Source organism: Pristiophorus japonicus, chromosome 10 (genome assembly GCF_044704955.1).
Source record: "Pristiophorus japonicus isolate sPriJap1 chromosome 10, sPriJap1.hap1, whole genome shotgun sequence".
Classification (NCBI taxonomy): Eukaryota; Metazoa; Chordata; class Chondrichthyes; family Pristiophoridae; genus Pristiophorus; species Pristiophorus japonicus.
Genome location: NC_091986.1, coordinates 100,607,839 through 100,624,296, shown reverse-complemented (window position 1 = coordinate 100,624,296; position 16,458 = coordinate 100,607,839). Strand labels below are relative to the sequence as shown.

General features: G+C 45.0%; 1 protein-coding gene across 4 annotated transcripts in view; it reads right to left on the bottom strand.

Moving 5' to 3' along the window:
* Positions 1 to 16,458, bottom strand: part of mtmr2 (myotubularin related protein 2) — a 168,486-nt gene that overhangs the window by 47,027 nt on the left and 105,001 nt on the right. For all 4 annotated transcript variants that reach the window (XM_070891948.1, XM_070891949.1, XM_070891950.1 and 1 more), the window contains exons 8-10: positions 15,352 to 15,501; positions 12,365 to 12,553; positions 2,335 to 2,520 (exon numbers count right to left, since the gene is read on the bottom strand). In XM_070891948.1, coding sequence (XP_070748049.1) covers positions 2,335 to 2,520; positions 12,365 to 12,553; positions 15,352 to 15,501 — 525 coding nt within the window. The remainder of the gene's footprint in view (positions 1 to 2,334; positions 2,521 to 12,364; positions 12,554 to 15,351; positions 15,502 to 16,458) is intronic.

The window sequence follows — 16,458 nt, the reverse complement described above, 5'->3', positions numbered from 1 at the left end:
CTTATTAGACTGTGACCCCTGGTTCTGGACTTCCCCAACATCGGGAACATTCTTCCTGCATCTAACCTGTCCAGTCCCGTCGGAATTTTATATGAGATCCCCTCTCATTCTTCTAAACTCCAGTGAATACAGGCCCAGTCAATCCAGTCTCTCCTTATATGTCAGTCCTGCCATCCCGGGAATCAGTCTGGTGAACCTTCACTGCACTCCCTCAATAGCAAGAATGTCCTTCCTCAGATTAGGAGACCAAAACTGAACACAATATTCCAGGTGAGGCCTCACCAAGGCCCTGTACAGCTGCAGTAAGATCTCCCTGCTCCTATACTCAAATCCCTTAGCTATGAAGACCAACATGCCATTTGCCCTCTTCACCGCCTGCTGTACTGCATGCCAACTTTCAATGACTGATGTACCATGACACCCAGGTCTCATTGCACCTCGCCTTTTCCTAATCTGTCGCCATTCAGATATTCTGCCTTCATGTTTTTGCCACCAAAGTGGATAACTGCACATTTATCCACATTATACTGCATCTGCCATGCATTTGCCCACTCACCTAACCTGTCCAAGTCACCCTGCAGCCTCTTGGCATCCTCCTCACAGCTCACACCGCCATCCAGTTTAGTGTCATCTGCAAACTTGGAGATATTACACTCAATTCCTTCACCTAAATCATTAATGCATATTGTAAATAGCTGGGGTCCCAGCACTGAGCCCTGCGGCACCCCACTAGTTACTGCCTGCCATTCTGAAAAGGACCCATTTATCCCTACTCTCTGCTTCCTGTCTGCCAACCAATTCTCTATCCACGTCAATACATTACCCCCAATACCATGTGCTTTAATTTTGCACACCAATCTCTTGTGTGGGACCTTGCCAAAAGCCTTTTGAAAGTCCAAATACACCACATACACTGGTTCTCCCTTGTCCACTCTACTAGTTACATCCTCAAAAAATTCCAGAAGATTTGTCAAGCATGATTTCCCTTTCATAAATCCATGCTGACTTGAACCGATCCTGTCACTGCTTTCCAAATGCGCTGTTATTTCATCTTTAATAATTGATTCCAACATTTTCCCAATACCGATGTCAGGCTAACCGGTCTATAATTCCCCGTTTTCTCTCTCCCTCCTTTTTTTAAAAAGTGGTGTTACATTAACTTCTCTCCAGTCCATAGGAACTGATCCAGAGTCGATAGACTGTTGGAAAATGATCACCAATGCATCCACTATTTCTAGGGCCACTTCCTTAAATACTCTGGGATGCAGACCATCAGGCCCTGGGGATTTATCGGCCTTCAATCCCATCAATGTCCCTAACACAATTTCCTGACTAATAAGGATTTCTTTCAGTTCCTCCTTCTCACTAGACCCTCGGTCCCCTAGTATTTCCGGAAGGTTATTTGTGTCTTCCTTCATGAAGACAGAACCAAAGTATTTCTTCAATTGGTCTGCCATTTCTTTGTTCCCCATTATAAATTCACCTGATTCTGACTGCAAGGGACCTAAGTTTATCTTCACTAATCTTTTTCTCTTCACATATTTATAGAAGCCTTTGCAATCAGTTTTTGTGTTCCCAGCAAGCTTTCTCTCATACTCTATATTTTCCCCCTCCTAATTAAACCCTTTGTCCTCTGCTGAATTCTAAATTCCTCCCAGTCCTCAGGTTTGCTACTTTTTCTGGCCAATTTATATGCCTCTTCCTTGGATTTAACACTATCCCTAATTTCCCTTGTTAGCCACGGTTGAGCCACCTTCCCCATTTTATTTTTACTCCAGACGGGGATATACAATTGTTGAAGTTCATCCATGTGATCTTTAAATATCTGCCTTTGCCTATCCATTGTCAACCGTTTAAGTATCACTCGCCAGTCGATTCTAGCCAATTCACATCTCATACCATCGAAGTTACCTTACCTTTCCTCAAGTTCAGGACTCTTGTCTCTGAATTAACTGTGTCACGCTCCATCTTGATAAAGAATTCTACCATATTATGGTCACTCTTCCCCAAGGGGCCTCACACAACATGATTGCTAATTAGTCCTTTCTCATTACACATCATCCAGTCTCAGATGGCCAGCTCTCCAGTTGGTTCCTCGACATATTGGTCGAGAAAACCATCCCGAATGCACTCCAGGAAATCCTCCTCCACCATATTGCTACCAGTTTGGTTAGCCCAATCTATGCCAGAACTTTTTCCAGCTCAAGATTGCTAGAAGCTCTGCACCTTAACCCTCAATTGCATCTCACACCCTGGCTACTAGATCAGGTTGTACTGACAATGCGTAATCTTAGTGTCCTGACAACTTTATTATATTGGAGTCCTCAAACTTACTTTTATGTGTTCCAACCAGTGTGTTGATTCTAAATTGGATAACCAATGGGATTCTTCAATGTTGGGGTAAACTATCTCCTTCAATTTCCGTAAGGATTCCCTCATTACATGGATATTATGGATATCAAGGAAGACAAGCTCTGCATTTTGATAGGCATCTTCACTCTCATAGCCACCTCCCTTTGCCTGAGCAAAACAAAATATAATTCAAGCAAAACAGTCCCATATTTGTAAATTACAGTATTTCCAATATTCAATCGACGACAAGAATTAAACATGAATGCATTGACGTCTCGAGCTTCAACGGCCAGAACCATTCTTTTGATGATGCAGGTGTCATTTTCTAACCTAGCTATGTCTTGAATGGAAGGGTACTCATTATACAGTTTGAAGGACATCTGCAGCCCTTGCGAGCCGCTGCTACACTCCTCTGCAGGATCCAGCACCACACATTAATGCTGCTGGTCTGAGGAGAGTAACATTGTCAAGAAGCAACAATGACATTGGGTACATTTATGGCTGCATCTATTTGTACTAAATGAAAGGCAGCCATCTCTGATTGGCTCTCCATTTTCGCATGACCTATTGCTGATTGGTCCCCTTGGAGGATAAGCCACACCCTGAAGTTCCTCTGGAATGTGTAACTGGAACCGCCCTGCCCAAGTTCTGAGTGACTTTCCAATTTGTAACTCGATCCATTTTGACTTTAGAAGCCAGAGGATAGATCTCCCCTAAAGCCACCAAGTTCCAGCTGAAGTCCATTACCCCAGTCCGGGGAGCATCGAGAGACGCGGGAGTCGAGAGAGGCAGCGGCCTATAAAAGGCTCAGCAGTCCGGGGAGCGTCGAGAGACGCGGGAGTCGAGAGAGGCAGCGGCCTATAAAAGGCTCAGCAGTCCGGGGAGCGTCAAGAGACGCGGGAGTCGAGAGAGGCAGCGGCCTATAAAAGGCTCAGCAGTCCGGGGAGCGTCGAGAGAGGCGGGAGTCGAGAGAGGCAGCGGCCTATAAAAGGCTCAGCAGTCCGGGGAACGTCGAGAGACGCGGGAGTCGAGAGAGGCAGCGGCCTATAAAAGGCTCAGCAGTCCGGGGAGCGTCGAGAGACGCGGGAGTCGAGAGGCGCAGCGGCCTATAAAAGGCTCAGCAGTCCGGGGAGCGTCGAGAGAGGCAGCGGCCTATAAAAGGCTCAGCAGTCCGGGGAGCGTCGAGAGAGGCAGGAGTCGAGAGAGGCAGCGGCCTATAAAAGGCTCAGCAGTCCGGGGAGCGTCGAGAGAGGCGGGAGTCGAGAGAGGCAGCGGCCTATAAAAGGCTCAGCAGTCCGGGGAGCGTCGAGAGAGGCGGGAGTCGAGAGAGGCAGCGGCCTATAAAAGGCTCAGCAGTCCGGGGAGCGTCGAGAGAGGCGGGAGTCGAGAGAGGCAGCGGCCTATAAAAGGCTCAGCAGTCCGGGGAGCGTCGAGAGAGGCAGCGGCCTATAAAAGGCTCAGCAGTCCGGGGAGCGTCGAGAGACGCGGGAGTCGAGAGAGGCAGCGGCCTATAAAAGGCTCAGCAGTCCGGGGAGCGTCGAGAGAGGCGGGAGTCGAGAGAGGCAGCGGCCTATAAAAGGCTCAGCAGTCCGGGGAGCGTCGAGAGAGGCGGGAGTCGAGAGAGGCGTACTTGTGCAGCTCCAGCTGAGAGAAGTCAAAAAAGAAGTAGAAAGAAATCAAAAGGTGACGTCACAGCCAACGTGGTAAGTGATTGGCTGCTGATTGGTGAGTAGTTTTTCTTTTTCTTTATTAGTCAGTAACTTTTAACATTGTTGTCGGCAATTTAAGTGTATCTAAGGGTTAAGTCATGGCAGGACAGCTCGGTCATGTGATATGCTCCTCCTGTACCATGTGGGAACACGGGGACAACACCAGTGTCCCTGACGACTACATGTGCGGGAAGTGTGTCCACCTCCGGCTACTGACGGTCCGCGTTGCGGAGTTGGAGCTGAAGGTGGATTCACTCTGGAGCATCCAAGATGCTGAGAATGACGTGAGTATCACGTGTAGCGAGTTGGTCTTACCGCAGGAGAAGGGTCCAGCCAGCGAGGGAATGGAAGACCAGCAGGAAGAGTAGTGCAAGGAAGGTAGTGCAGGGGTCCCCTGTGGTCATCCCACTGCAAAACAGATACACTGCTTTGAGTGCTGTTGAGGGGGATGACTCATCAGGAGCGGGCAGCAGCAGCCAAATTCATGGCACCGTGGCTGGCTCTGTTGCACAGGAGGGCAGGAAAAAGAGTGGGCGAGCGATAGTGATAGGGGATTCAATTGTAAGGGGAATAGATAGGCGTTTCTGCGGCCGCAACCGAGACTCCAGGATGGTATGTTGCCTCCCTGGTGCAAGGGTCAAGGATGTCTCGGAGCGGGTGCAGGACATTCTAAAAAGGGAGGGAGAACAGCCAGTTGTCGTGGTGCACGTTGGTACCAATGACATTGGTTAAAAAAAGGGATGAGTTCCTACGAAATGAATTTAAGGAGCTAGGAGCTAAATTAAAAAGTAGGACCTCAAAAGTAGTAATCTCGGGATTGCTACCAGTGCCACGTGCTAGTCAGAGTAGGAATCGCAGGATAGCTCAGATGAATACGTGGCTTGAGCAATGGTGCAGCAGGGAGGGATTCAAATTCTTGGGGCATTGGAACCGGTTCTGGCAGAATCGGAACCAATGTCCTCGGGGGAGTGTTTGCTAGTGCTGTTGGGGAGGAGTTAAACTAATATGGCAGGGGGATGGGAACCAATGCAGGGAGATAGAGGGAAACAAAAAGGAGGCAAAAACAAAAGACAGAAAGGAGATGAGGAAAAGTGGAGGGCAGAGAAACCCAAGGCAAAGAACAAAAAGGGCCATTGTACAGCAAAATTCTAAAAGGACAGAGGGTGTTAAAAAAACAAGCCTAAAGGCTTTGTGTCTTAATGCAAGGAGTATCCGCAATAAGGTGGATGAATTAACTGTGCAAATAGATGTTAACAAATATGATGTGATTGGGATTACGGAGACGTGGCTCCAGGATGATCAGGGCTGGGAACTCAACATCCAGGGGTATTCAACATTCAGGAAGGATAGAATAAAAGGAAAAGGAGGTGGGGTAGCATTGCTGGTTAAGGAGGAGATTAAGGCAATAGTTAGGAAGGACATTAGCTTGGATGATGTGGAATCTATATGGGTAGAGCTGCAGAACACCAAAGGGCAAAAAACGTTAGTGGGAGTTGTGTACAGACCTCCAAACAGTAGTAGTGATGTTGGGGAGGGCATCAAACATGAAATTAGGGGTGCGTGCAATAAAGGTGCAGCAGTTATAATGGGTGACTTTAATATGCACATAGATTGGGCTAACCAAACTGGAAGCAATACGGTGGAGGAAGATTTTCTGGAGTGCATAAGGGATGGTTTTTTAGACCAATATGTCGAGGAACCAACTAGGGGGGAGGCCATCTTAGACTGGGTGTTATGTAATGAGAGAGGATTAATTAGCAATCTCGTTGTGCGAGGCCCCTTGGGGAAGAGTGACCATAATATGGTGGAATTCTGCATTGGGATGGAGAATGAAACAGTTAATTCAGAGACCATGGTCCAGAACTTAAAGAAGGCTAACTTTGAAGGTATGAGGCGTGAATTGGCTGGGATGGATTGGCGAATGATACTTAAGGGGTTGACTGTGGATGGGCAATGGCAGACATTTAGAGACCGCATGGATGAACTACAACAATTGTACATTCCTGTCTGGCATAAAAATAAAAAAGGGAAGGTGGCTCAACCGTGGCTATCAAGGGAAATCAGGGATAGTATTAAAGCCAAGGAAGTGACATACAAATTGGCCAGAAATAGCAGCGAACCTGGGGACAGGGAGAAATTTAGAACTCAGCAGAGGAGGACAAAGGGTTTGATTAGGGCAGGGAAAATGGAGTATGAGAAGAAGCTTGCAGGGAACATTAAGACAGATTGCAAAAGTTTCTATAGATATGTAAAGAGAAAAAGGTTAGTAAAGACAAACGTAGGTCCCCTGCAGTCAGATTCAGGGGAAGTCATAACGGGGAACAAAGAAATGGCGGACCAATTGAACAAGTACTTTGGTTCGGTATTCACGAAGGAGGACACGAACAACCTTCCGGTTATAAAAGGGGTCGGGGGGTCTAGTAAGGAGGAGGAACTGAGGGAAATCCTTATTAGCCTGGAAATTGTGTGGGGGAAATTGATGGGATTGAAGGCCAATAAATCCCCAGGGCCTGATGGACTGCATCCCAGAGTACCTAAGGAGGTGGCTTTGGAAATAGTGGATGCGTTGACAGTCATTTTCCAACATTCCATTGACTCTGGATCAGTTCCTATGGAGTGGAGGGTAGCCAATGTAACCCCACTTTTTAAAAAAGGAGGGAGAGAGAAAACAGGGAATTATAGACCGGTCAGCCTGACATCGGTAGTGGGTAAAATGATGGAATCAATTATTAAGGATGTCATAGCAGTGCATTTGGAAAGAGGTGACATGATAGGTCCAAGTCAGCATGGATTTGTGAAAGGGAAATCATGCTTGACAAATCTTCTGGAATTTTTTGAGGATGTTTCCAGTAGAGTGGATAAGGGAGAACCAGTTGATGTGGTATATTTGGACTTTCAGAAGGCGTTCGACAAGGTCCCACACAAGAGATTGATGTGCAAAGTTAGAGCACATGGGATTGGGGGTAGTGTACTGACATGGATTGAGAACTGGTTGTCAGACAGGAAGCAAAGAGTAGGAGTAAATGGGGACTTTTCAGAATGGCAGGCAGTGACTAGTGGGGTACCGCAAGGTTCTGTGCTGGGGCCCCAGCTGTTTACACTGTACATTAATGATTTAGATGAGGGGATTAAATGTAGTATCTCCAAATTTGCGGATGACACTAAGTTGGGTGGCAGTGTGAGCTGCGAGGAGGATGCTGTGAGGCTGCAGAGCGACTTGGATAGGTTAGGTGAGTGGGCAAATGCATGGCAGATGAAGTATAATGTGGATAAATGTGAGGTTATCCACTTTGGTGGTAAAAACAGAGAGACAGACTATTATCTGAATGGTGACAGATTAGGAAAAGGGGAGGTGCAAAGAGACCTGGGTGTCATGGTACATCAGACATTGAAGTTAGGCATGCAGGTGCAGCAGGCGGTTAAGAAAGCAAATGGCATGTTGGCCTTCATAGCAAGGGGATTTGAGTACAGGGGCAGGGAGGTGTTGCTACAGTTGTACAGGGCATTGGTGAGGCCACACCTGGAGTATTGTGTACAGTTTTGGTCTCCTAACCTGAGGAAGGACATTCTTGCTATTGAGGGAGTGCAGCGAAGGTTCACCAGACTGATTCCCGGGATGGCGGGACTGACCTATCAAGAAAAACTGGATCAACTGGGCTTGTATTCACTGGAGTTCAGAAGAATGAGAGGGGACCTCATGGAAACATTTAAAATTCTGACGGGGTTAGACAGGTTAGATGCAGGAAGAATGTTCCCAATGTTGGGGAAGTCCAGAACCAGAGGTCACAGTCTAAGGATAAGGGGTAAGCCATTTAGGACCGAGATGCGGAGGAACTTCTTCACCCAGAGAGTGGTGAACCTGTGGAATTCTCTACCACAGAAAGTTGTTGAGGCCAATTCACTAAATATATTCAAAAAGGAGTTAGATGAGGTCCTTACTACTAGGGGGAATCAAGGGGTATGGCGAGAAAGCAGGAATGGGGTACTGAAGTTTCATGTTCAGCCATGAACTCATTGAATGGCGGTGCAGGCTAGAAGGGCCGAATGGCCTACTCCTGCACCTATTTTCTATGTTTCTATAAGTGCATCCCTTCCCTAGCTGAACACCCTTATTCCAGCACATGTGCTGCATCCCACAGGCAAAGTCCCTTACCCCAACACAGGTGCTGCCTCCTACAGCCGAAGTCCCTCCTTACCCCAGAGCAAGTGCATCCCTCTTACCCCAGTGCAAATGCATCCCTCCCCCAGCTGAAGTCCCTTAGCCAAGCGTAAGTGCATGACCTTACCCGCCATGTCCCCACCATAGATGGGACAGTGTGTGCAGATTGTTAACAGGTTTATTGAGTATGAAGTGTCAGTGTCGTGACTTCTGGATTTCATCCAGTCCAACAATGTCGAGTGTGGGTGTAAAGAGGGCTGGAAGAAGTCTTCCCCGAGTTCCCTTCCCCCGCCCCCCCCCACCCCCCAAACAGGCTCTCTCTCTCTCTCTCTCTCTCTCTCCCCTCCCCAAACCAGACTCTCTCCCTCACCACACCGCCCCACCCCGCCTCCCCAAACAGCCCAGCGGGGAGCTCGTGGCTCAGAGGCCCAGCGGGGAGCTCAGCAGGCAATGTGGTGTTCGGGGCCAGTTCCAACGCACACGCAGAAAAGGGTTAGTAAATTGCACTGGGGGTTGTGGGCGGGGGGGGCGGGGGGGGGGGAGGGGGTGCGGAGTGGCACGGAATCGGAGACTGTGTGTCCTAACTCTCGCTTCTGCGCATGCATCAGGAGACAAATAGTCACTCCGTACATTTATCAGCTAATCAAGCCATTTGTGTCAGTGTCAAAAGGTAAAGATCACCAGGAAGCTCACCAACACAAACATAATCCCCAAACTGTATTTGATATGTAAAGACTGTATTCTTATTCCAGTAAATACTGACTAAATTAATACTATGAACATAATACTGCAAATAAAATATAACCACATATCCTCAGGGAAATTGAATGCAACCAATTGAAAACACGATTTATCCCCAAAACCTTTTAATTTAAGCAATAAACATTAGAAAGATAACATTTTTGATAATTAATGTTGTCTAAAAGATGTTTTTTGGCTTTATCACAATGTATCCGTCCATAGAATTAATTTGAATATGGTCTAAATGCTTCCTCTCAATGATATTAAATAAACATAGTGAGAGAGGAAGTATTAAGAGGGTTGGCAGCTTTGAAAGTGGATAAATCCCCAAGCCTGGATGAAATGTATCCCAGCCTGTTAAGAGAAACAAAAGAGGAAATAGCAGAGGCTCTGATCATCATTTTCCAATCCTCTCTGGCTACAGGTGTGGTGCTGGAGGACTGCAAACATTGTACCTTTGTTTAAAAAGGGAGAAAGGGATAGACCGATTTATTACAGGCCAGTCAGCCTAACCTCGGTGGTGGGAAAATTATTGGAAAAAATTCTGAGGAATAGGATAAATCTTCATTTGGAAAGACACGGATTAATCGGGGACAGTCAGCATGGATTTGTTAAGGGAAGGTCATGTCTGACGAACTTGATTGAATTTTTTGAGGTGGTAACAAGGAGGGTCGATAAGGGTAATGCGTTCGATGTAGTGTATATGAATTTAGCAAGGCTTTTGATGAGGTCCCACATGGCAGACTGGTCACAAAAGTAAAAGCCCATGGGATCCAGGGCAAAGTGGCAAGTTGGATCCAAAATTGGCTCGGAGGCAGGAAGCAAATGGTAATGGTTGATGGGTGTTTTTGTGACTGGAAGGCTGTTTCCTGGGGAGTTCCCACAGGGCTCAGTACTGGGTCCCTTGCTTTTTATGGTATATATCAATGGTTTAGACTTGGATGTAGGGGGTATGATTAAGAAGTTTGCAGATGATACTAAAATTGGCTGTGGTTGATAATGAAGAAAGCTGTAGACTGCAGGAAGATATCAATGAATTGGTCATGTGGGCAGAACAGTGGCAAATGGAATTCAATCCAGAGAAGTGTGGCGTAATGCATTTGGGGAGGGCTAACAAGGCATTAAATGGTAGGACACTGAGATGTGTGGAGGAACAAAGAGACCTTGGAGTGCATGTCCATAGATCACTGAAGGTAGCAGGCCAGGTAGATAAGGTGCTTAAGATGGCATACGGAATACTTGCCTTTATTAGCCGAGGCATACAATACAAGAGCAGCGAGGTTATGTTTGAACTGTACAAAACATTAGTTAGTCCACAGCTAGAGTACTGTGTGCAGTTCTGGTCACCACATTACAGGAAAGATGTGATTGCACTGGAGAGAGTACAGAGGAGATTTACGAGGATGTTGCCTGGACTGGAGAATTTTTAGCTATGAGGTAAGATTGGATAGGCTGGGTTTGTATTCTTTGGAACAGAGGAGGCTGACGGGAGACCTTATTGAGGTGTATAAAATTATGAAGGTCCTAGATAGAGTGGATCGGAAGGACCTATTTCCCTTAGCAGAGGATCAACAACCAGGGGGCACAGATTTAAAGTAATTGATAGGAGGTTTAGAGGGGATTTGAGGGGAATTTTTTTCACCCAGAGGGTGGTAGAGGCAGAAACCCTCATCACTTTTAAAAAGTACTTGGATATGCACTTGAAGTGCCGTAACCTACAAGGCTACGGACCAAGAGCTGGAAAGTGGGATTAGGCTGGATAGCTCTGTCAGTCGGCGGGGACACGATGGGCCAAAATGGCCTCCTTCCGTGCTGTAAATTTCTAGGATTCTATATTATCCTTAAGAGCATGGGATCAGCTTCTGATTGTCTGTTGATAATACCCAGGACTTAGCCCTCTGTCACCAAACTTGCCGTCACTGTACTGTTCCAAAGTTAAGTCACTGATGAGCCAGAATGTTCTCTATTTTAACGTTAGCAAAACCAATCTAGCCAAAATAACACCACTGCGTAATCCAATTCTATCCCGACCATGGCTGCTTGCTCAGCCTGAACCTGATGGTGTGTAGCCTCAGTGTCCTGTTTGACCCAAGCTGAGCTTCAAAGCCCACACCCTATCCATCACGCCTACGTCAACCTCCAAAATATATTTTTTTATCCCTATCTCAAATCCACCGACACAAACTCTTATCTAATCCCTCACCACCTTTAGGCTTGACTTCTCCAATGCTTTCCTTAAAGCTTCCATAGTTCCAGCCTGCATAAAATCCAACTCATCCAAAACTCTGCCACTTCAATTTCATCCTATACTAAAGTTCACTCACCTATCAGTCCTACCCATGATGATCTCCTGTTGCCCCTGTGCATTAATTGAAAATCCTTATCCTGGTCTACAAAGGTTTGCCCCATATTATATCTGCAGCTTCTTGCAGCCCTACATCGTAATCTGTTCTTTGTGCTCATCTGCCTCTTTGCATCCATCCTCCCTTTGCTCTATTCAGTGCCAGTCCATTAAGTCTTTATATTTTTCGAATTCTGTTCCTTGACCCCTCTACCTTGCTCCCACTCTTCCCACTTTCAAAAGTCTCCTCAAAATTTCCTTTCTTTGATCTCACCTTCGGTCACCATTCCTAATTCTGTCGCAGCTGTGTTCAAAATCCTTTCATCCTCCCATAAATAACCGTGGGACATCTTACTACATTAAAAAGGTACCGTAGAGATTTTTTGGTCCCATAATTTACTTCCCAATTCTTTTACTTCAACAGTATTTTCTTACATTTGAGCTATTTTCTTTCATACAAAAATCTTTGTTACTTTTCCCATCTTATCCTTTAAAACTTCATCTTTTTACTGTCTTCCATTTCACTAGTAACCTCCTGTTTAAAGTTTCATGTTCCTTTACTCTTCATCGGGTCATTACCCCATTTAATTTAATATCGCTTCTTGATTCTTTACATTTCTTTTTTTAATCTTCTTCGTCTCTTTGCACTTGTATTTTTAAACTTTGTCTTCTAGAATTAATTGAATTACTTTCTTAAAAAAAACGAGTGAATATTTATCTAATTGTGCTAAAATAATTCCATCCAACATCAATAAAGTAGATTATTCACCCAGCAGGTGAGAACAGTTTTATCTATTTGAAAGGGACTGCAAAATATTTTAAATGCCTCTTTAAAAGACTTGTGTCCAACGTCCGATGGTGATGTATCACACTGAGCATTGCCTACTATGCGTTTACCAATATCCTGGTCTTTGAGTCACTGCTTGGACTGTGACCCTCAGACAATATTCAGTCAGTACTCTGATAAAAAGATAAAATTCAAAAATACAAACAGTTCTCAATTAGTAGAGCCTGAGAAAATATATATGTTTAGCTCAAAATAAATTAAAGTGTAAATATTACCTTGTTAGCCACAGCATTAACACTGGGCCTAGCATCAAAGATAACGATTTTATGAGACTGTGCATTGGAATCCATTATAATTTGGAGATATTTTTCGTCGTCTTTGCTGCGTTTGCCACTCATACCAACCAGAGGCTGACTGCAGCGAGTAATTGTTGCTTGACTCTCTGGATGTATCCATGATATCACCTGCAGGGAAGATGAAGTGATTATAATCCTAGCGTCTTGTGGATTCAAATCTGAATTTATTTATTGCTGAGGAGGAAGACAGTCACTATAGACAGATCATTTTTGGGATACACTTTTATTGTAGGGATTCATTTTGAATATGTTCAAAGACAATTGTTGCATTGTTACACAACCATCTTCAATCTCAAAAAAAATTATTTCTCCAAGTACTGTAGCAGTATCCATAACATACAATATTAATCCCACTGCATCGCATTAAAAAAGGTAGCATTTTGCTAATAAATCCATTTAAACTCTCGGAATCAGTGAGAAATGCCGTGATGTTCAATTACTATAATTTCATTAAGAAAAATACATCATGCCATGGAGTTTGCCTTGCAATCCAAAGGCTCAATTGTGGACGAGCCTGTTTTTCGGTGCACTTACCTGCGTTGCGCCGCTTACGTACGTTCCCAGATCCGCCAAAAAAAAAATGTTGGAACTTTGGCTGCTGTCTGTCCTCTTCACTGCAGTTGCGCAGCGTGGCCAGTCATTCTGCGCTGGAAAATGTGGTGGGACGTTTGCACATGCGCAGTGGTGATTCGTGATGTCTGCGCATGCGCAATAGGACTGCGAGTATGCAACAACAGTCCCAATTGATGTAGGTCTCTCTGTCAGTTTGAGAGCGTGGCGATGTTCTTCCTCCCTCTCGTCAGCCTTGTGCTGTTTCTCCTCACACTGCCACTATCTCATAAATTCTGCCTCCTTTGTTGGGCTAGGGACGGGCAGGAGAACTGATAAAAATCAACGACAGGCAGAAGCACTATCAGTTCTCATGCCCGCCCCTAGCCCTGGCCGAGTGGCCTCCCGGTGCGTTGTCCCTCCCCTAGCCCAGGCCGAGTGGCCTCCGGTGCGTTGTCCCGCCCCTAGCCCTGGCCAAGTGGTCTCCGGTGCGTTGTCCCGCCCCTAGCCCAGGCCGAGTGGCCTTCCTGGACTGAGTGCAGAAAGGTGAATTGCAGTTTGAAGATGAAGATCGGACTTCAATTTTTTATTTCTTATTAGAATTGTTAGTAGTTTTTGTTTGCAAACATTGCTAAGGGTAAGGCTTGGTAGGTTTAAGTGCAGGTCCTCTCCACTTCCGGCCCCTAGCCCAGGCCAAATGGCCTCCGATGTACTTACCTGCGCCGATTTCTTTAATTCTCTGCAAGGGTTTTCTCTAGTGGCCACATACGCTGGCCTAAGTAGAAATGAAGTGGCCAAAGTTGCCTAAATGGGCAGAAATGGCATAGGTGGCTGGTAACGCCCCTTTTGAGAAAAAAAAACTAACCTAAAAAAATGTAACGAAGTGAGTTACGCTGGTGCAAATTGATTGGGGAAACTTGGGATTTTTAAGTTACGCCAGATAAAGGTTACTCCAAAAAAAATGGAGCAACTCCTGGCCAAAATTAAGCCCCATATTGCTAATGTATTGGACATAGAAACATAGAAACATAGAAAATAGGTGCAGGAGCAGGCCATTCAGCCCTTCTAGCCTGCACCGCCATTCAATGAGTTCATGGCTGAACATGAAACTTCAGTACCCCCTTCCTGCTTTCTCGCCATAACCCTTGATCCCCCGAGTAGTAAGGACTTCATCTAACTCCCTTTTGAATATAGAATATAGAATGGACCTCAAAGGAGCATTCAGCTCACTACTGAAGCACAGATTTGAGCAAACTTTTTAAATGGACAGAAAAACATTAAAATACACAGAAGGTAAATCCAATTGATTGGAGGTTATTTGTAAAAGAATCGTGATACTAAAGCAGAGATTCTTTTAAGCCCCACTCACAGCACAGAGATTAAAGCAGAAATCAAAAAAAAACAAATGCTGGAAATCTGATTGAAATATTATTACACCGAAAATCTCAAAACATGGCAGCTTCAAGTTCAATAGCAAAATTTTAAACAGTCTAATCTGGAGAGGGGCCTGGGTAGAGTGGATAGGAAGGACCAGTTTCCCTTGGCAGAGGGGTCAACAACCAGGGAGCACAGATTTAAAGTAATTGGGGGGAAGTTTAGAGGAGATACGAGGGGAAATTTCTTCACCCAGAGGGTGGTGGGGGTCTGGAACTTACTGCCTGAAAGGGTGGTAGAGGCAGAAAGCCTCACCACATTTAAAAAATACTTGGATGTGCACTTAAAGTGGCGTAACCTGCAGGGCTACGGACCAAGAGCTGGAAAGTGGGATTAGGCTGGATAGCTCTTGGTCGGCCGGCACGAACACGATGGGCCGAAATGGCCTCCTTCCATGCTGTAAATTTCTATGATTCTATGAATCTCAGCAGTTTTCAACCACAGAGGAAAATTTGTAGTTCCATTTAGCCTAAATTAATAAAGATATTGTAATATGGAGTTCTCTCTTGTATCTTTCTGTACTATTTCAATCTCCCTAGCTTTTCCTGAGGCAAATACCAATCAATTATCAAAATGAATGGGTAGTCCATTTGATGCTCTAATTTTGCTACCCTAACCAGCCAGACAGAAAAAGCAACTGATTGATTTCCCTTACAATATTTGCTCTTTTCTTCTGGGGATAGCTTAACTGATCTAGAACCCACCAGATGAGGAATTACTTGCCGAGCACCAAGGTTCAGTATGCAGGCTACCAATATCTTAGTTACATAATACATACTGTTTACTTCTGTGGAAATGTCTGTGGCACACCTAAGGAAACTGTTTCCTTATATAAATATAGGGCTAAGACACTAAGGAGATTATAAAATGTTATAATATATTCTGGAGATTCTTACCCAACATCAAATAATTTTTGTACTTACTGGTATACGGCTTCTGGACCTGAAAGTTGCTACTTTCTTCAATTCATCTTCTGGGACATTCTCTGGTACCACCAATATCGCAGGGTAAGTATCACAAAGTTCATAATTATCATTTATCCTACTTAGTTTCCAGCTTTCATTGGGTAGACCCTGAAGTAATAGACAGAAATTAAAGATAACCCCTCTTGGTGAAATATAAAATAAAATGCATTACTACATAGTTATCTAATAGTCAACCTGAATTTATAGAATTCTTTTAACATAATAAGTCCCAAGTTGCTTCATAGCGGCATAAGGTAAAAAAAAATGAATACCTAATCAAAGAAGCAGACATTAGGAGGGATGACCAAAAGCTTGGTGAAAGATGTGGGCTTTAAAAATGATTTTAAAGGATAGGGAAGTGTCATCCAGAGGGAGTTGGGGAGGAAATTCCAGAGCATGGAGCCTCGGTAACTAAAAGCACAGCTGCTAATGGTAGGGCAAAGGGAGGGGGTGATGCATCAGAGACCAGAGTCAAAATAATAGTGTTTGGGGTGAGGAGGGGTGTTTTAGGGCTGGAAGGGGTTACAGAGAGGGAGGGATGAAGTCACAGAGTGAGTTAAATGCAAGGATGAGAATTTTTAATTTGAGCTACTGGGAGACCAGGAACTAATATGGTTGAACATTGGCAGGTGTGTTGGGCATGAAGGGCTTAATGCAGAATGGAATACAGAGTTCTGGATGAGCTGAAATTTGTAGATGGTAGTGGACTGAGGCCAGGCTGAAAACTATTGGAGTCATTGGGTTTGAAGCAGACAAAAATGTGCATGAGGATTTCAGCAGGTGAGCGGAGGTAGATTATCTCCATGGTAAAGACGACATATATCCACCGTTGCAACATCGCTTGCCCCAAATCTACCTCCGCTCACCTGCTGAAATCCTCATGCACATTTTTGTCTGCTTCAAACCCAATGACTCCAATAGTTTTCTTCACACTAGCCTATTTTTCTCTTCTAGCTTCTATCTTGCTCTACGCAGTCTGCAGGACAAACTGCAGCTGCTTTCAGCCGCCAGTCCTCTCTCTCTCGGCTCACTTTCACACTAAAAGCTAACCCTTGTCCCTCTTTC